The 20912-nt window shown below is 42.8% G+C and overlaps 1 protein-coding gene across 2 annotated transcripts in view; it reads right to left on the reverse strand.

Moving 5' to 3' along the window:
• Positions 1-20912, reverse strand: part of TUBGCP2 (tubulin gamma complex component 2) — a 66754-nt gene that overhangs the window by 13802 nt on the left and 32040 nt on the right. For both annotated transcript variants that reach the window (XM_073596922.1, XM_073596921.1), the window contains exons 14-17: positions 20655-20775; positions 7569-7712; positions 5207-5335; positions 4727-4890 (exon numbers count right to left, since the gene is read on the reverse strand). In XM_073596922.1, coding sequence (XP_073453023.1) covers positions 4727-4890; positions 5207-5335; positions 7569-7712; positions 20655-20775 — 558 coding nt within the window. The remainder of the gene's footprint in view (positions 1-4726; positions 4891-5206; positions 5336-7568; positions 7713-20654; positions 20776-20912) is intronic.

Genomic DNA, 20912 nt, shown 5'->3' on the forward strand with positions numbered 1-20912 from the left:
ATGTGCAACTGATAAAACCCCCTGTCAATTTTTTTTATTGCTGCTTTTGTCCTTGATAGTTAAATTTGCTGTACTTTCTGGTCTTTGTAATCATTGCTTTTGGGACAAAAGGATGAGGTGAAAGTTCCAGAATTAGAAACAAGCAGAAAAAAATTCCTAACGAAGGTTCTATCACTTTCCTATTCTAATAAAATATTTGTCCATAAAAAAATGTTATCAAAGTTTTAGTAAAACAAAACAGCACAGAAATGAGCCAATGGGATAAACATTTGTAGATGATTAAGCTTGGTAGCCAACAAGGTTGAAACATTCGTCCATATACAAAGAACAAAAATAACATATAGTAAATCAAACATAAGTGACAAAGACCATAAAGTACGTATAATAAGTATAGTTAGGTCCATATATTTTTGGGCACAGGCACAATTTTAGATTTTTCAGGTATTTACCAAAACATAATCAAGCTATAGTTATAATTATATAATCCATTGGGCTATGGGCTGAATAATCCATTAAGATATGGGTTGAAAGTGCACACTCTCAGGTTTAATTTGAGGGTATGTACATTCAAATCGGAGGAAGGGTTTAGGAATTACAGTTCTTAAAAAAAGCCATCCCTCCTTTTTAAAGGAACGAAAAGTAATTGGACAATTGAATCAAAAGCTATTTCATGGCCAGGTGTCGGCTACTCCTTTGTTATTTCTTCATCAATTAAGCAGGTAAAAGGTCTGGAGTTGATACAAAGTTTGGAATCTATTGCTGTGAACCTACATCATTGCATTCAAAGGAGCTGTCCATGCAAGTGAAACAGGCCATTGTAAGGCTTCAAAAACTAAACAAATCCATCAGAGAGATAGCAGCAACATTAGGAGTGGCCAAATCAACAGTTTGCTACATTCTGAGGAAAGAAGAACGAACTAGTGAGCTCAGCAACATAAAAAGGCCTGCACGTCCACGGAAGAAAACAGTGGTGGATGATTGCAGGATCCTCTCTATGGCAAAGAAAAACCAATTAACAACATCCAGACAAGTGAAGAACACTCTCCAGGAGGTGGGCATATCATTGTCAAAGTCTACAATCAAGAGAAGACTTCACAAGAGCAAATATAGAGGGTTCAACCACAAGATGTAAACCATTCATAAGCCTGAAGAATAGAATAGCCAGATTAGACTTTGCCAAAAAACACCTAAAAAAGCCAGACCAGTTCTGGAAAAGCATTCTTTGGACGGATGAAACTAAGATTAATCTGTACCAGAATGACGGGAAGAAAAAAGGTGTGGAGAAGGCTTGGAACAGCTCATGATCCAAAGCACACAATGTCATCTGTAAAACATAGTGGAGGCAGTGTGATGGCATAGGCATGCATGGCTTCCAGTGGCACCGGGTTATTGGTGTTTATTTATGATGTGACAGAAGAAAGAAGCAACCGGATGAATTCCGCAGTGTTTAGAGATATACTGTCAGCCCAGATTCAGCCAAATGCAGCAAAGTTGATTGGACGGTGTTTCACAGTACAGATGGACAATGCTCCAAAACACACTGCAAAAGCAACCCAGCACTTTTTGAAGGAAAAGAAGTGGAATATTCTGCAATGGCCAAGTCAATCACCTGATCTCATCCCAATTGAGCATGCATTTCACTTGCTGAAGGAAAAACTAAAGGCAGAAAGACCCACAAATAAAGAACAACTGAAGACAGCTGCAGTTAGAGCCTAACAAAGCATCAGAAAGGAGGAAAACCAGTCTTTGCTAATGTTCATGGGGTTCCAGACGTCAGGCAGTCATTGCCAGTAAAGGATTCTCAACAAAATATTAAAAATTAACATTTTATTTATGATTATATTAATTTGTCCAATTACAGTTGAGCCCCTGAAAATGGGGGGACTGTGTATAAAAATGGTTGCATTTCCTAAAATTTGTACTTGATATTTATGTTCAACCCCTTAAATTAAAGCTGAAAGTCTGCACTTCAAATTCATTTGGACTGTTTTGTTTTAACTTTATTCTGGTGACACACAGAGCCAAAAGTATGAAAATTGTGCCTGTGTCCAAATATATATGTACCTCACAGTTTATCTAGTATCCCAAGGAACGGGGCCAGGACGGCAGGCATAAGGCCCCAGTCCAACTGTAGTAGTAAGATAGTGGAAATATCCCGAGTGGATATTGAAAAAAACACAAGAAAAAAATAAAGACTAGATGATTTAGTAAGGATATACCAAAGTGTTTTGAATCTCAAAATTGTCAGCGTCGAGCACTATTGTTTTTTACATGCACATAACATCATTTAGGGTGGCGACCCAAAGAGAAAGTGGAAGAGAAGCTGACCATTTCCAAAAAAGCGGTATAACTTGTCTAGCCAACAAAAGAAAAAAAAACTTAAAAGGCTTCTTTTCTGGGAAGCCAGGTAATATGGATAGTAAAGCTATTTCCAGGGAGGGTCGCATGGATTAGTCGTACATCTTATTATAGATGTCAATAATAGTCTGCCAAAAGGGACATATTTTGGAACACCCCCACCAGATGTGGATATATGTACCCCTCTAGCACATGCTAGAAGTAGAAGGGAAAGGCTTATGAAGTGTGACGGGGTCTCCATAGCAAGGTAATAAGATTTTGAAATTGTTTTCCTGAGCCTAGCAGGAAATGGAAGATTTATGTGTAAATAAGTAAGACGTTGCCAGTCTTTGGTGGAGATCTCATGTCCCAGGCCCGCAGACCAGGATTTAACAAAACCTTTTTTTAAATGTTTTTTTTTTATTATTACCATTTGAGAGATTTCTCTAGGAATCAAGAAAATTTCTGTTTCAATGACCACTGTATGGAGGACAGGAAGTTATAGAAGGTCCCATGAACGGGAACACAGACAGCAATAAAAACCCAACAGAAGGTCTACCTGCTTCCAACAATATCCAAAACAAAAAAGGTGTTGGCTGGGTAAATTGGCATAACATACAAATAATGCACAAGCCACTCCAATTTAAAACTCAACCCTGGGAATAACAAAAACTATCCATGCAGTGGGGCCCCACCGCACTGCATAGGTTAAATGCTCATCAATTCTAGGGGATGAGGAATAATGTCTTCCTCATCTTACCTTACTCTAGCAGGCTTTCTCCATCTGTGCAAACTGGCACACCAAAGCCTCTATAAGGCATTTTTAGCTGTGGTCACACAATCATTTTAAGTACAATGCAGAGCCAACAGAACTGTAAGTAAGGACAAGCTAGGGACCATTCACAAGTCACAGCAGAGAAGAGCACCATAGCGAGGAGTAAAGTAAATATTACACCTGATTTCTCATTCCCTAGAGTTAAAGGGGTTCCTTAATCTAGATAAAGCAAAATTAAAAAATTCACAAAATCCTACAAATCCTGTACATAGATACATGTGTAGGTATTCGTGTTCATAATGATTTTCCGTATTCCCGTACACTGTGCTGCCTAAGATACACGTCCAAGAGTTTTTTTTTAAACTATTAATACTTCCTGCTTACACCACCAACTGTGGAAGTGAATTCCATATCTTTACTGTAGCTGCTGACTTCATAAAAAGGACACTTGCTTACCTATCCAGGGATCCAGCACCATTCTCAACTGGGCTAGTTCTTCACTGGTCCTTGGGTCCCTCGCGCCGACATCTTTAGTGTGGAAAGCTGGCTGTGACAGCTTGCGGCTTCACAGTCGGCTTCCTACTGCGCATGTGTGAGCCATGCTACACATGGTGAATGGTCCTGCAGCCTTCTGGGACCTTTGATGTGTCTCAGAAAGCTGCGGATGAAGAGAAGGGAGGCCAAACTTCCACTCAGATCGCCTAGAACTGAGCAGAAGTGGGAGTGGGTACCTGTCAAAATTATGTACCCAAAGACCCCCCCCCCCCCCCAAAAAAAAAAAAAGCCAAATGTGGTAGAGCAGGGGGGTGGAGGACTTAAAGCAGAACTTACCCTTTTGGTTGAAGCTCCACTTTAAGAAACATTTAACCCAAGGAGTGTAGAAATTGGGCATAAATGTTATTAAAGCAAAAGCGGTGCTGATGGGGGCCACAGGAGAACTTGCTATAATGTTCCAGAATTGCAAAAAAAACACACAACATTGTCTTTGTTCACTTTAAAAATAACTTTCCATTTCAATTTACAGCCAACAATTATTTTGCAGACAGGATTTTGGCAGCCTTCCTCCAGTAATTAACTCATTGCCTCTACCAGCATTCTGCATAGGGATAGGTCAAATTATAGGCAGCCTGTTTTAAACAAAAGGCATTCCCACAAAAGTCCTCTGGTTTACTGCACTGGTAGTTTCATTTTTGGCAAAGTACCTAAAAAAATATCAATATCTCTCCCTCAATATCTACAGAAAATTATTTGATTAAAGTCTGCAATTACATTTGCTAAAAAGCCTGTCAATGGTTTTACAATGCCTGATCTGGGGGACTTTTCCCCCCAAAAATATAACTCTTAAGCGGGCCATACATGGATCAAAATTTCAATCCATGTATGGGCTAGCTGGTTGTACACAAGTCGATCTATCTAATAATTAGTGCCATCAGAACACAATAGTGTTGCAGGAGGGATTCCCCCATCAACACTGCCTGTGTTGATAGAGGTATCTAGCAATTTACTCTCCTTCCACCTGCGGTGGAAGGAAAGAAAATTATATAATCTATAGCCTGCCTTACATCAATAGCAAAAGCATTTTGTGAAACATTTCAACTGTGATAATTCTCTCACCTGTATATAATGTTGATCATGCTGTGCTCGCAGTCATTGGTACTGTACATGCTTAGTTTATCAAGGAGGTCCATGAGATGTGTGGAAAAGTTGCTGTCGAAATTGTTGATGGTGGATTCAAAACCAGTTGAAGAATGAAAAGCATCAACATGCTCTGCCAGAAACTGAAAAAGAAAGAAACCCCCTTTGTTCCTACTGCAGCACTGTCTGGGGTTTACCAACTCAGATATGTAATCAAGACTTTCCAAATGGACATGCAGGGACTGAAAAATGCATTGTGGGTATGAGAAAGGGGAACAATGCTATCTAATCTCCTTTAAATAATTGTGGGGGCTTTAAACAGTAGTTGTATACCACCAACAGGCATGTACTGACAGCTTATGCGGTCATCTACTGTACTTGCCACTGGGGGGAACTTGTGTTATTATTTTTGTTTAGCTATAGGATTGTGTCTAAACGTGCAGAAATTGCTGGCTTCACCTTAGATGTTAGTTTCTTCTTCACGGCTTCTTCTGTTTTCTCATTCTGTGTGGGTGGTCCCATCATGGTTCCACGTTCCAGTGTCAGACGCTCCATCTCTGTCTGCACCTGCATGCTCTGTGTAAATCGCTAAAAAAAAAAAATATATATATTTTTATATATATATATATATATATATATATATATATATATATATATATATATATATTCCCAATGAACAGTTGCTGTATTTGATAAAAGGATAACAAATATAATATAAGAATTGCACATACGTAGTATGAGGTGTGACAGTTTAAATTACTAGAATGCCCGCGGAGCAGCACTATGGTGGTGAGTCACACAGCCATTTACACTATTAACTCATACTCGCCTGGGTCGAAGACCAGTTGTCTCAGTCTTTACAGAGTAGCAGAAGAAAAAAAAAAACATGTGTGCACATTGCGCTGTTGGTGAAAAATGAGTGAAAGGAATGTGGAGCAGTGGATTAACAACAAATTTTGCCTGAAAATTGAGTTAAACTTTAGCTCTGTTACAACAGGTTTATGATGAACTTTCCATGAATAAATCACGTTTTTGATTGAGAGGGGATATGATTTCAATGTACAAATACCATACTGGTGACCTCACAATAGGGATAAAACTTTTCAGCGCAAGGGAATTTAAAAAGACATGCGGCCATTCACAAAAATTAGAATAGCAGCGGTTTAACCTTAAACTGCGTAGAGGGTTCTTTACTGTAAAAGCGGTAAAGATGTGGAATTCTTTTCCACATGCAGTGGTTTCAGCAGGGAGCATCAATAATTAAAAAAACTATTAGATGGGCACCTAAACGACCACAACATACAGGGATACAATGTACTATTTATTAACATAAAAACACACACAGGTTGGACTTGATGGACTTGTGTCTTTTTTCAACCTCACCAACTAGGTAACTATGTTTTCTCCAAAGTCTTGCTGGCTGTAAAATTAACAAAAGAGCCACACAGTCTCTCGTGTATCTCGGGGTCCAGTTCGACGCGGCCCGAAGCACTATCGCGGTCTCTTACATAAAGAGGCAGGGGGTGCGCACAGTCTGAGCCTTCTGCAAGAAATAGAGCCAATTATGTCATGGGCCCAGAGGAATCTTTCAATCGCTACCTGGATTGTGCAAGCCATCCATCAGGCACATAGGGCTAAGAGCTTGGTTCTCCCAGAGGTGATGACTGCGCATTTGACAAGAATGGTGTCAACGTCCTGAGTGGCTTCTCACCATGTGACTCTCAAAGTAATATGCAGGACAGCCTCTTGATCATCCATTCACACATTTAAGCCTCACATTTAAGCCTCACTATTGTGTTGAGCCTGCATCTTTATCTTCTGTTTTTTTTGGCCTGAAAATGTTTCAATTAAAACGTTCTTTTGTTTGTTCTTTTGCTCAGCACTCCCGCCCATGTTGTTTGTGTGGCTAGTTAGTTCCCAAAAGTATGTTGCCATAGAGTCTGTCAGGAAAATGGGAAATTTCCTATCAAATACTTACTTAATTTTCCTTTCCTGATGGACTCATGGCAGCAGGAGTTCCCTCGCAGTGTCACGAGTAGGTTGGTAATGGAACGCAGCATCTGGCTCAGCCTAAAGTTTATGGGAGTGGGGTCCTATGTGGTAGAAGTGAGGGCGGAGCTACCCAAACACATGCTGCCATGGAGTCCTTCAGGAAAGGAAAATTATGGTATTTGATATTTGATAGGCAATTTTCAGTTTTTCCAGGATGTCTTGAATGTCATTCAGATGGCAGAAGAAAATTAAAGCACTCCAGCAGTATCATGCATACACCAAGAACTGCCTGTATTTCAAATACATTCACAAGCATTCAATGCAGCTCCAATCTTCTATGCACATTTTAACGGGCAGTATCAAAGGTTGGCATCTTCCACTTTTATATTGGCCATTGAAACTGTTGACAGCCCAGCAGAAAAGCTTTGGAAAGGAGAGAGGGGCAGTCTGGCCTTCAACACTACCAGAACTGTTGCTGACCTGCCATATGAAGGTATATACTTCCTAACTGTATACAGAAAAACGGTGACATTTTTGTGAAAAAAAACCCCAAAGTGTTACATTTGTTTCGTATTCTTCTTCTACACGTTTCCTTTCCTTTTGTTTACAATCTAAAATCTTTAACATTACTAAGTCCTCTGGGCAGCTTCTCATTTCCCATACACCCTATTATACATGTTATGCTATAAAATTGTATGTACTTGCCAATAAAATATGAATTCTCCTTATTGTCTAACCTTAGTTTTAACATAGAGATGATAGGATTTTGTACAGTACAACAATAGAAATACCAAGGCCAATAATGAGCAAATGAATGTCTGGAATGTACCTGCATGCAGTTCGTAAACATGACGCACACAGACATAAGTTTTGAGAAGATTTTGAGTAATTCTGGGTTGGTAAGCATGCAGTCCTTCAGACAGTTATCAAGGAAGCTTGTGTGGTGGCTTAGGACATCATCTATATTAGAGGCCTGTTGGTTAGAAAAAAAATATATATAAGCAAAATACCTTTAAAGTGGTTCTAAAGGCAGAAGGTTTTTTTTTATTTTACCTGAATGCATTCTCTGCATTCAGGTAAAAAACCTTCTGCATCATGCAGCCCCCCACCGCACCCCTTATACTTACCTGAGCCCGATCTTGATCTATCAATGTACACGAGAGCAGCAGCTCTCTTTGCTCTTTCCTTCCTCATTGGCTCAGAGATAGCAGTGGGAGTCACTGGCCCGTGCTGCTGTCAATCACAGCCGGTGGTGGGGGGTGTGGCTGGCTCAGGAGTTAGCATGCAGGAGTGTCCCCATAGCAAGCAGAGTGCCCGCAGAAGAGGAGGATTGGGGCTGCTTTGTGCAAAACCATTGCAAAGAGCAGGCAAGTGTGACATGTTTGTTTTAATGTTAAAAAAAGCATTTATAATCACTTTCGAAAAAGTCTATACACCTTTGTGAAATGAATGTGCCTATTATTGTTTTAAAGCGCACGTATCTTTTAACATGGAGACAGAAAGTATGTATATACATTGTGCATTTTTTTATTTTACATTTAATTATTACAGGTGCTTAATGCGTACTGCGATAATAAAAATGAAAAGGCGCTAAATCCATATACAATAAAGATAGCGAACATATAAAATATAAAAATTATAATACGTAATAATAAAACTTCAAGCACATAAAAAAACCATCACTTATGAGTGATAAACATATACAAGATTCCTTATCTAATTGTTATTATATCTACAGTTTGCGGATCACACCGATATTCCGTAACCCATTGATATGACTGTATCTTGTATTTGATGTTAACGGAGCAAAATAAAGGAAATCTCTTATAATGCTACATTCTATATGTAATTGAGCAATTTAAAGCGGGGGTCCACCTATCTATCGTTTTTTTTTTTTTTTTCAGTTCATTCACAAACTTTTCTTCTCAGCATTACATACTCACATATTGTGTGTAATATGTCTGCCTGTGTCAGATTTCGTCGGAAAGAATAACTTATATTGAATTAATTAAAAACAGAACAGAAAATTTGGGACTTTAAATGAGGTTAGATAGGGGGCGTTCAACTCCCCTCCTCCATCCCGGTTCAATATATATACCAAAGAAAAAGGAGCAAAGGGCGGGACTTTAAATGAGGACACATGGGGGCAGGTACAAAAGTCAAGTATAAAACAGGTTTTATTATATTCAAAATTGTCATATATTCACATGATTTCAAATGTACATAGCTACTATTCTTACTCTATGTTTCATCAAAGTATACATTCCAACAAGGACTTATGATTACATTGCATGAACAGTTTAATAGCTAAAATCTTGAGTAGAGGATATATGACACATTAAAGTGTCAAATAGACAGGTTACAAAAAAGAAAACAATGAGTGGAAATGGAACGTTCATATATAATTGTTGGTGAGGTACGCCTATAGGTAGATGAAAGCTCTACGCGTTTCGGGGCTTAATCGCCACTCTTCAGGAGCAAAAACCAAGGGTAACCTGGGGGTATGGAAAACAGTCGTATTTAAAAGGGAGAAAAATGCTTTGGGAGAAAATAGTGGATAAATGTGGAGTGTATTCCCCACATAGTACACCTAACCCATCAAACTTACATGCATATACTTGCGCACAGGTAACGGGCCCCGCAAGTCAGGTCAGCCAATGATGTCACGCTCCGGAGCTGAGGGGGCCCCCTGGGGCAGCACACCACCAACCCAAGCACCACCCCAGATGGGTCACAGAGAGAAAGCCTGGTGATGATTGGTGAGATGAAGAAAAATATAGAATAGACGGGGCAGTGATCCCCAGAGAAATGGAGAGCCTGTGAAAAATAAGTGACATATATATTAAACTGATAGGCGACGTGTAAAATAAATGATAAGTGGAAACGAAGTGAAGGGAAGGGGAAAAGTGAAGGCAAAGGGAAAAGGAAAGGTGGAAACAAACAGAGAAGGGAGAGGCTGAGGTAGAAAGTGAGGGAGGAAAGAAGTACTGGGGGTGGCAAAGAGAGACCTTACCTGCGGCAAAGTGAGTGGGGATGAATTGCCAAGGTGCATGAAAGTGCCAGGGAGGAGGTGACCAGGAGAAAACCAGAGTGGGGGACCCGAGCCCGGGGGAGGTCCAGGAGGGACGCGCCGCCACAAAGGGGCCCCCAACGCCATGCTCCAACGGAAAATGGGGGCGAGGAAGGCGCGATGGCGGAGACGGCCAGACACACCAAGCCACTCCACCAGCAGCGTCCCAACGAGCCCCTCCGACCGCTGGAGATGGAAAGCTAACCGGCCGGCCTTAAACACGCCACGAGGACGCCAGGCCGCCAGCACTAGCGGCATGACGTCGACGCGCAGTGGGGGAAACCCCCCCCGCGTCACATCGAGGGGGCGGGGAAACCCCCAGTGCGCATCGCAGCTCCGGAACGTGAAACAAGGCACAACCAAACCAGACGACGGCCCGACTAAGTGACATATATAATAGGATTTTTTAAAACAGCTTACCTGTAAAATCCTTTTCTTTCGAAGGACATCACGGGACACAGAGCCACAGTAATTACTGATGGGTTATATAGGTATCACTGGTGATTGGACACTGGCACACCCTATCAGGAAGTTCAACCCCCTATATAATCCCTCCCCCTTGCAGGGATACCTCAGTTTTGTAGCCATGCAATATAGTGTATTAGAAGAGGGGCGGGACCTCTGTGTCCCGTGATGTCCTTCGAAAGAAAAGGATTTTACAGGTAAGCTGTTTTAAAAAATCCTATTTTCTCTTTCTCGAACATCACGGGACACAGAGCCACAGTAATTACTGATGGGATGTCCCAGAGCAATGCTACCTGAGGGGAGGGAACCACGACCAAGTAGGGTGCAATCAGACCTGAGGACCCTGTACCGCTGCCTGCAGCACACTACGCCCAAAGGCGATATCCTCATGCCTTCTCACATCCACCTGATAGAATCTGGTGAATGTATGAACTGAAGACCAGGTTGCGGCCTTGCAGATTTGAGCCATAGAGGCCCGGTGATGCACTGCCCAAGAAGCACCAATAGCCCTTGTGGAATGTGCCCTGATCTGAAACGGAGGAATCTTCTGTTTCAAACCGTAAGCTTGAATGATCAACTGTCGAATCCATTTAGAAATGGTAGCTTTTGACACTGCCTGTCCTCTATTGGGACCCTCTGGCAGCACAAACAAAACATCCGTCTTGCGGATCTGAGTAGTTGCCCCTAGATAGGCCTTAACTGCTCTTACTACATCCAACGAATGTAGAGATCTCTCTTCCGGAGAACAGGGATCTGGAAAAAAGGAAGGTAGAACAATGTCTTGGTTTAAATGAAAATCAGAAACCACCTTCGGTAAAAAACTAGGATGAGGGCGTAGTACCACTCTATCCTTGTGTATAATCAAATAAGGCTCCTTACAGGAAAGAGCTGCTAATTCTGATACTCTTCTAGCAGAAGAGATGGCCACCAGAAAAATTAATTTCCTTGTCAACAAGACCAAAGGAATCTGACTTTTTGGTTCAAAAGGCCGTTTCTGTAACACAGCCAGGACCAAATTCAAGTCCCAGGGGTTTAGGGGCGCTTTAACCGGAGGATTAAGACGCATCACCCCCTGCATAAAGTTTCGGACCAAAGAATGCAAAGCAAGTGGCCGCTGAAATAATACTGATAAAGCAGAGACCTGGCCCTTGATGGTACTCAAGGCCAGCTTCATCTCTAATCCCATCTGTAGAAAATCAAGGATTCTACCTATGACATATTTCCTGGGATGCTAACCTCTGGATTCACACCAGGTTATATAAGCCTTCCAGACTCTATGATAAATCATCCTGGAAGCTGGCTTCCTTGCATTAATCAAGGTAGATATGACAGGACCTGAGAGCCCACGACTCTTCAGAACGTGGGTCTCAATAGCCAAACCGTCAAATTTAGCGTTTGTAAGGCAGGATGGAACACTGGACCTTGAGATAACAGGTCTGGGCGTTCCGGTAGTGTCCCCGGGGAACCTACCGTCATCCTTACTATTTCTGCATACCAAGTCCTTCTGGGCCAAGCGGGGGCCACCAGAAGTACCGACTTCCTTTCCTGCCTGATCCTGCGAAGGAGTCGTGGTAGTAGCAGAATAGGCGGGAATGCGTAAATCAGTGAGAACCGATGCCACGGAATCACCAACGCATCCGTCCCGCATGCAAGAGGATCTTTTGTCCTTGCCACAAATCTGTCTATCTTTTTGTTGAATCGGGATGCAAAGAGATCTACATCTGGAACCCCCCATCTTTGGCATATGGCCCAAAAGACGTCGGGATGCAGAGGCCATTCCCCTGGAAGTAACTGCTGGCGACTTAGATAGTCCGCCTGCCAATTTTCTATTCCCGGGATGAAAACTGCCGATATGCATGGCACATGCATCTCTGCCCAGACTAAGATCTGGTTCACCTCTTTTTGAGCAGCTCGGCTCCGGGTGCCTCCCTGATGATTGACATAAGCCACTGCTGTGGCATTGTCGGACTGGATCCTGACCGGACAACCCTGTAGCCTGATAGTCCAGGCTTTTAGAGCTAGATGTATCACCCGGATCTCCAGAATGTTGATGGGTAAGGTCCTCTCTGTCTTGGACCATACCCCTTGGACCGCAGCCTGTTCCAGAACTGCTCCCCAACCTGACAGACTGGCATCTGTTATTACCACCGTCCAGGTAACCGGTAGAAAGGATTTCCCCTTCTGCAGGTTTTCGGGTATGAGCCACCAATTGAGGCTCTGACGCACCGCATGCGACAGGTGCATCGGAAAGTCTAATGCCTGAACCTTCTTGTTCCAGGTCGACAGAATACTGTGTTGCAGCATTCTTGAGTGAAACTGAGCATAGGGAACTGCTTCGAATGAAGACACCATCTTCCCTAGTAGCCTCATACAAAGGTGGACTGTGGGACTCTTCTTGGTCCTTACTGTCAGAATCAGCTCTCTCAAAGCAGTGATCTTTGCCTGGGGTAGAAATATTTTCTCCTGGCTTGTATCTATAATCAGACCTAAATACTCCAGTCTTCTTACTGGTTTTAGGAAAGACTTTTCTAAGTTGAGGATCCAACCCAGGTGTTCTAGATACCTGACCGTGGTCCTCAAGTTTCCATTCAAAGAGGCTACCGACCGGTCTATCAAGAGCAGGTCGTCTAGGTATGCTATGACAGCTATACCCTGAGCCCTTAATCTGGCCAGAGGAGGAGCCAAGATCTTTGTGAACACTCGAGGTGCAGTGGCTATCCCAAAAGGCAGAGCCATAAACTGGAAATGGCACCCTCCTACCTCGAAGCGCAGAAACTTCTGATGAGCAGGAAAAATGGGCACATGCAGATATGCATCTCTGATGTCTATTGATGCCAGAAATTCTCCTCCCTGCAGGATGGGAACTACTGTTCGAATTGATTCCATGCGGAAGGATTGAATCCTTAGGAATCGGTTCAGATCCCTTAAGTCCAAAATGGGCCTGACATCCCCATTTGGCTTTTGGACCGTAAAAAGCTTGGAATAGAAGCCCAATCCCTGGTCCTTTGCGGGAGCTATCATAATGACCTCCTGCGACAAAAGTCGCTCTAACGCTAGAAGGAGCGACTGCTTCTTCTCTGGGTCTCTGGGAACATTTGATCTGAGGAACTGAGGAGAAGGGAATTCCTGAAACTCCAGCTTGTACCCTAAGGTTACCGTGGAGACTACCCATCTGTCCTGGAAGTCCTCGTGCCAGAGCTCTGAGAACTGTCGCAGTCTTCCCCCCACTCGAGTGAGCGGGGGCGCCCCCTCATGCAGAGGTCTTAGTGTTTTGCCTAGTAGGCTTCTTTCCCCAGGACTTCTTTTGTCCCTGGGGTTGACTCTTGTCTCTGGACCCCGATGGAGGCGGCCGTCGAGACTGCCTGGAGGCTGAAGCCCCCGGCGCTGGGGAAAGAGTCCGTTTGAAAGAGGGACGCTTACTCTTCTTCTTGACAGGTAAGAGAGTGCTTTTCCCACAAGAGATTCTCTTGATATAGTTATCCAAGTCCTCTCCAAACAACCTTGCACCGCGAAATGGAAACCCAGCCAGTAGCTTCTTACATGGTGCTTCGGCTGACCAATTTTTCAACCATAGGATTCTACGTATATGCACCAACCCCAGTGAAAGACGGGAGGTTTGCACGATAGAATCTCTAATGGCGTCAACCACAAAGCATAAGGCCGCTGGAAGGTTCGCAAACCCCTGGGCCTGCTGTTCAGGTAATACTTTGATGACCTGCTTAACATGGTCTCTTAAGTATTGACAGACTCCAATCGCTGCTACTGCAGGTTGGGCCACTGATCCTGCTAAGGAGAAAACATCCTTCAATAGGGATTCCATCCTTTTATCTACAGGATCCCTGAGCATCTGAGCATTGTCTACAGGACAAGTCAGGCTATTATTTACGGAGGAAATGGCGGCATCAATAGCCGGTATTCCCCACATTTTAATAAACTTTTCTTCCATCGGATAAAGTGTTAAAAACTTTCTCGGCAGAAAAAAACGTTTGTCTGGGTGATCCCACTCAGAATAAATAAGCTTTTCAAGTAAAGTATGAACAGGAAAAGCATGTGCTGCTTGGAAAGGTTTCAGTGACCCCAAAGCAGAGGAGGATTCTTTAGCAGTTTCAGGTATGGGCAACTTAAATGTGGAGCGGACCAATCCAGTGAGGATCTGCACTAAGACTTTCTCCTTTTGGGAAGTCGCAGAGGGTCCCTCTCCACCTGAATCCTCCGAAGAGGAATCATCCATCCCATCCCGATCCTCTGAAAGGGATTCATCTCCTTTATCCCAGAGCTCCTCTGTCTGAGGGTCTTGGGGAACAGAGGAAAGCCTAGTGCGTTTTCTTCCACTGAGTGAAGACGTAATCACGGCCATTAATCTTTCCTCTAGACCATTAATGGTTGAGGAAAAAACCTCTTGTGTAATATATACAGGGGCTGAAGTGCCAGAAGCAGGGGTAGCCCCTGACCCCGATGGCTCTCCCTGGCTAGCCGTCCCTGGCCCATCTTTAGGGGGGGGAGGATGCTGCTGACAGGGGGCCCTCAGAACCTGAACGAGATACCCTAGTGTCTCTGGTTCCTGGGGTGCTTGAACCTCTTCTACCCATAGTGCAAAGCAACAAGGTGTGAGGTATACAAATGAACACTGCCCGCTGAGCGATGTAGTCTGGCTAAAAGCCTTGCTACCCAATGCTCAGTCTGGTGTTACTTCAGTAAATGCTGCCTAGGAGAATGCCTGTGTCCCACCTTACATGCGACCGTCAGCTCTGTGTCTCTCAGAAGGCTGAGTGCACCTGTACAGAGTGCCTTTAATAGCCTGCAGCTGGCCTGAGTGGGAGTCTAAACACTCTGTGCTGACATCCCGCCCCCTCCTCTACCGCCCCCCCCCCCCCCCCCCGAGTTTTGAAAAAAACGAGCGCTTCCCGCACTGCCGACTCTCCTGTCATGCTTCTGGAGAAAAGGCTGGGGATGGGGGGGGGGGGGGGAAGGAGGGAGACTGGTAACAAGATCTGCCTGAACGGCTATCTTCAGAGATGGTGGCCATTAGGCCGCAGAGCCTGGGTGGTATAACCACTTTCTAGACCCCTGTGGCCCCTCTCTAGCCTGGGGGGAACATTCAAACATGAGAAATCCCCCTTTCCACCTTACCTGCTTGCAGCCTGCTTTGAGATGCTGGGACATAATCAGCACTGAACACCTGAGACAGTCAGTCAGCATGTGTAGGTTTGTGCTCTTGGCAGCCCCCGGTGGTCACAATAGGCATAGCATGCATTTACCTTAAAGGAGAAAAGCCACTAGAACTCAAAAATTCTGTGGAATCTCCTCTTACCTTATCCAGCCGCAGGGTGCTGTTTACACAGACCCAATCTTCACCTCTCACGGTGGGCTCCGTTTGAAAAAACCGTCAGAGACTGGGGCCCCCATCAGTAGGGGGATCCAACAGTTCTGGGACCGTAAAGCACCTCGCCAGAAATTAGGAAGTTTAAAGCCATTTTCTGATCTGCGGGGTCCAGCTCTCTAAAAAGAGAAGCATTACGGGTAAAACCTCGGACACGAGGCCCGGGTACCATTCAATTCGGCCATGAAAAGACACTTTGAATGGATCCGGTTCGCCTGGCTTGCCCCAGTATAGGATCTTAGGATATTCCCTTTGGAGCTCAGCACAGGACATCTTTACACGTCCATCACCTAAGACACTGGCGTAAAAACTGAGGTATCCCTGCAAGGGGGAGGGATTATATAGGGGGTTGAACTTCCTGATAGGGTGTGCCAGTGTCCAATCACCAGTGATACCTATATAACCCATCAGTAATTACTGTGGCTCTGTGTCCCGTGATGTTCGAGAAAGAAAGAAATGATAAGTGGAAACGAAGTGAAGGGAAGGGGAAAAGTGAAGGCAAAGGGAAAAGGAAAGGTGGAAACAAACAGAGAAGGGAGAGGCTGAGGTAGAAAGTGAGGGAGGAAAGAAGTACTGGGGGTGGCAAAGAGAGACCTTACCTGCGGCAAAGTGAGTGGGGATGAATTGCCAAGGTGCATGAAAGTGCCAGGGAGGAGGTGACCAGGAGAAAACCAGAGTGGGGGACCCGAGCCCGGGGGAGGTCCAGGAGGGACGCGCCGCCACAAAGGGGCCCCCAACGTCATGCTCCAACGGAAAATGGGGGCGAAGAAGGCGCGATGGCAGAGACGGCCAGACACATCAAGCCACTCCACCAGCAGCGTCCCAACGAGCATGCATAGCTTGACCAAAGACAATGGGAAGATGCGGCATCGAATTATTAATTAGGGGATAAATTTGCAAAGGATCAACTGGATAAATGGGGGGCTGAGGGGAAAAAAATCAAAATAAAAATAAAATTAAAAAAAAAAAAAAAAAAAACATGATAATTATTGTTAGTGCCAACCGTGTGCCTCCATCCCTAATTGATTATGAATTAATTAAAAACAGAACAGAAAATTTGGGACTTTAAATGAGGTTAGATAGGGGGCGTTCAACTCCCCTCCTCCATCCCGGTTCAATATATATACCAAAGAAAAAGGAGCAAAGGGCGGGACTTTAAATGAGGACACACGGGGGCAGGTACAAAAGTCAAGTATAAAACAGGTTTTATTATATTCAAAATTGTCATATATTCACATGATTTCAAATGTACATAGCTACTATTCTTACTCTATGTTTCATCAAAGTATACATTCCAACAAGGACTTATGATTACATTGCATTAACAGTTTAATAGCTAAAATCTTGAGTAGAGGATATATGACACATTAAAGTGTCAAATAGACAGGTTACAAAAAAGAAAACAATGAGTGGAAATGGAACGTTCATATATAATTGTTGGTGAGGTACGCCTATAGGTAGATGAAAGCTCTACGCGTTTCGGGGCTTAATCGCCACTCTTCAGGAGCAAAAACCAAGGGTAACCTGGGGATATGGAAAACAGTCGTATTTAAAGGGAGAAAAATGCTTTGGGAGAAAATAGTGGATAAATGTGGAGTGTATTCCCCACATAGTACACCTAACCCATCAAACTTACATGCATATACTTGCGCACAGGTAACGGGCCCCGCAAGTCAGGTCAGCCAATGATGTCACGCTCCTTTGCCTTCACTTTTCCCCTTCCCTTCACTTCGTTTCCACTTATCATTTATTTTACACGTCGCCTATCAGTTTAATATATATGTCACTTATTTTTCACAGGCTCTCCATTTCTCTGGGGATCACTGCCCCGTCTATTCTATATTTTTCTTCATCTCACCAATCATCACCAGGCTTTCTCTCTGTGACCCATCTGGGGTGGTGCTTGGGTTGGTGGTGTGCTGCCCCAGGGGGCCCCCTCAGCTCCGGAGCGTGACATCATTGGCTGACCTGACTTGCGGGGCCCGTTACCTGTGCGCAAGTATATGCATGTAAGTTTGATGGGTTAGGTGTACTATGTGGGGAATACACTCCACATTTATCCACTATTTTCTCCCAAAGCATTTTTCTCCCTTTAAATACGACTGTTTTCCATATCCCCAGGTTACCCTTGGTTTTTGCTCCTGAAGAGTGGCGATTAAGCCCCGAAACGCGTAGAGCTTTCATCTACCTATAGGCGTACCTCACCAACAATTATATATGAACGTTCCATTTCCACTCATTGTTTTCTTTTTTGTAACCTGTCTATTTGACACTTTAATGTGTCATATATCCTCTACTCAAGATTTTAGCTATTAAACTGTTCATGCAATGTAATCATAAGTCCTTGTTGGAATGTATACTTTGATGAAACATAGAGTAAGAATAGTAGCTATGTACATTTGAAATCATGTGAATATATGACAATTTTGAATATAATAAAACCTGTTTTATACTTGACTTTTGTACCTGCCCCCGTGTGTCCTCATTTAAAGTCCCGCCCTTTGCTCCTTTTTCTTTGGTAAATAACTTATATTATTCACTGCAGGCAGTTTCCATCTTCATTGTGGGCATTTGAAGCCCACAAGCATTTATTTCCTGGATGTGGTGAATGCTGTGCTCCCAGCATTCACCGCTCATTTCTGCACATGCTCAGTGGCATCCTGGGAAGCCTGAGACTAGCTCCCAGGAGTCTGGGAGAGGCTAGAAACACGCCTACTCCCACAGGAGGAGAACCAGGAAGTGCAAAGAAGAATAGAAAAATAAAAGGTAATTACGGCGATTTAAATTTTTTTAAACGGCATGTCAGCATCTAGGCAAGGAAGAGAATACATACAGATATTGTTCAAAATTTGGGTGGAACCCCGCTTTAACAATAAATTATTACTCCACCTAGTGGTCATTTTAGAGTTCCAGTCAGAGTCAAAACTGACAGCACTTTGCACCCTCGCTTACTTACACAAACTTTAAAGGGTAACTCCACTTTCGTGGGGAAAAAAAATTGCAAATAAAGAAAAAATAATATAATGCATATATAATTGTGACACTCATCATATTGTAATTGAATGTTATTAAAAATGACCTTTCCTTTTCAATCTGCAGCTCTGTAATTTTCTGAGAATGCACTGCAATCATATGGCTTCATGGAGCTGTTCTGTACACAGAATGTGTACTGACCACTCCCCAGAAAAATCATTTCCTGCTTGTGTGATTGGCTCCCCAATTTTCCCAGAAATCTGCACTAAGATACAAGTCAGATTTCAGGCATCCCCTGCAACAAAAATGTCATTTTTGGAGAGATATTTTCAATAGGAACCTGTCTAAAAGGATGAAGGCCCAGCAGATTTCCTCATTAGAGCCCTGCAGCTGCACACCCAACAGTTAATTATGAAACCACTCCCATTAGACTCACTCAGAACAGAGGCACAGACAAACACACATGGATTTCTTTAGAATAACAAAAGGTAGGAATCTGCAACAAAGTTTGATATAATCCTTGCAATGTACATAGATCACCCAAATGTGAATGTTTTTTTTTCTCAACAAAAGTGGAGTTACACTTTAAGCACTTGCTTTATACAATTTTCAGTATGTTTTCAGCAAATTGCAAGCAGTGCTAATTCAGTCATTAACAAATTGGATTACTTAATTTTTTATAGATTTTAGAAGCAAACATAAGAAGAATTAAGAAAAAATCTTTCCAGTTTTATAAGTGATCATATTTGCAAATTTTAGTCTGCCATTTATCACAACAACAAGATTATGTATTTGGGACAACGCATGGTAAACATGCTGCATTAACAAAAAATAAAAAATAAAACAAAACAAAACAAAAAAAATGTTTACAAGATCAGTATAAAAAGTGCAAAGCACATGAGATTTTTAACTTGCACTGCACCATGCTGCAAAGTGCAATGTCTCCCCAAACGCGTCAGTTTTCTACTACAGTGACTTGACATCCCCAATGCTGGAATTGTGGATAATGGAATGTAAGTACAAAGAAACACACATATATATATATATATATATATATATATATATATATATATATATATATATTTTATTGTATTTTATTAATGCACTGCAGCAATGCTACATGACTCTTTATTCCAACTCATAGGGCATAAGGCAAATTTTCTTCTTGGGATAAGACTACATTGGGAAACCCCTGTATACAAAAACAGCGGTTCATAAGAGCTAGTGCCACCTGCAGCAGATCAATTTGTATATACAATACAGACTAACAAACATAAATGCCTATTTCTGCCAGGGAGTATTTAAATTGCAGCTTATAGAGACTTATCCAGACAAAGCTCAGCCACTTCTAGGTAGTTTCTAAGCATGCTGCTAGCCCCTACGCCTTACGCATTACTACCGTTTGCTCATCTCTATAATGCGCTCCATGACTGGCCAGTAGGAATGTGCAGTAGGCAGGAAGAATTGGGTAAGTTGCAGCACTATGAGAAAATGCTTAAGCTTTGCCTGTCAACCTGGTGTTTAGCTGTAAAATGACAGTATTGGAGACTGCTGCAGGCATGTGAAGACAACTCCAGCAACTATGAGAGACAGAGTGGGATCTTGGTTGTCAAACACTGACACTAGGTCTTGACAGCTACAAGCCTGTGTGTGTGCACAGCTGGGAATGACTTTAGGACATAAGGTAGGTCCTAAGTCCTTACAGAGTTAAATATATAATCAATACTCCCAAGCGAATGGGTGCTTTAAGGGCTTTAGAAAATGTTTAACGTATACCTTTCTCTTTAGACCTGGTTCACACAGATGCGATTTCAGTTGCAACTTAGGTTTCACTGAATTGCATGACAATGAAAACGTTGCTTCCAATGGTGCCTGTTCACATAACTGAGGCACAGCTATAATGCGATTTGCCCTTATATGCAAACCACATCCAAAACGCAACCAAAGTCGCATCAAAGTCGTACTACTTATTCGCACTGCAAATTGTGTCAAAATCACATTGTGGTGTAATCCTTACTGTTACTTACGGATTTGAGGTTTTTCTCAAGAATATGCCAAGTTGGCTCCATCACTTCAAACATCATATAATACTGGATATTCTGTACAAAATTTAACATCCTCTGGCGGAGTGTAAATGCCCCTGCAAACCTGGTAATAAAAAAAGATATAAAAAAGGAAACCTTAGTTTTTAAAATACTAAGAAAGGACTTGCCATTAAGTGATCTTTTCTTTGTCTGCATTTGTTAATAAAAGGAAAAGTGAGACAGAGACTGTGACCTGCACTT

The sequence above is a fragment of the Aquarana catesbeiana genome, linkage group LG08 (assembly GCF_042186555.1).
Source record: "Aquarana catesbeiana isolate 2022-GZ linkage group LG08, ASM4218655v1, whole genome shotgun sequence".
Classification (NCBI taxonomy): Eukaryota; Metazoa; Chordata; class Amphibia; order Anura; family Ranidae; genus Aquarana; species Aquarana catesbeiana.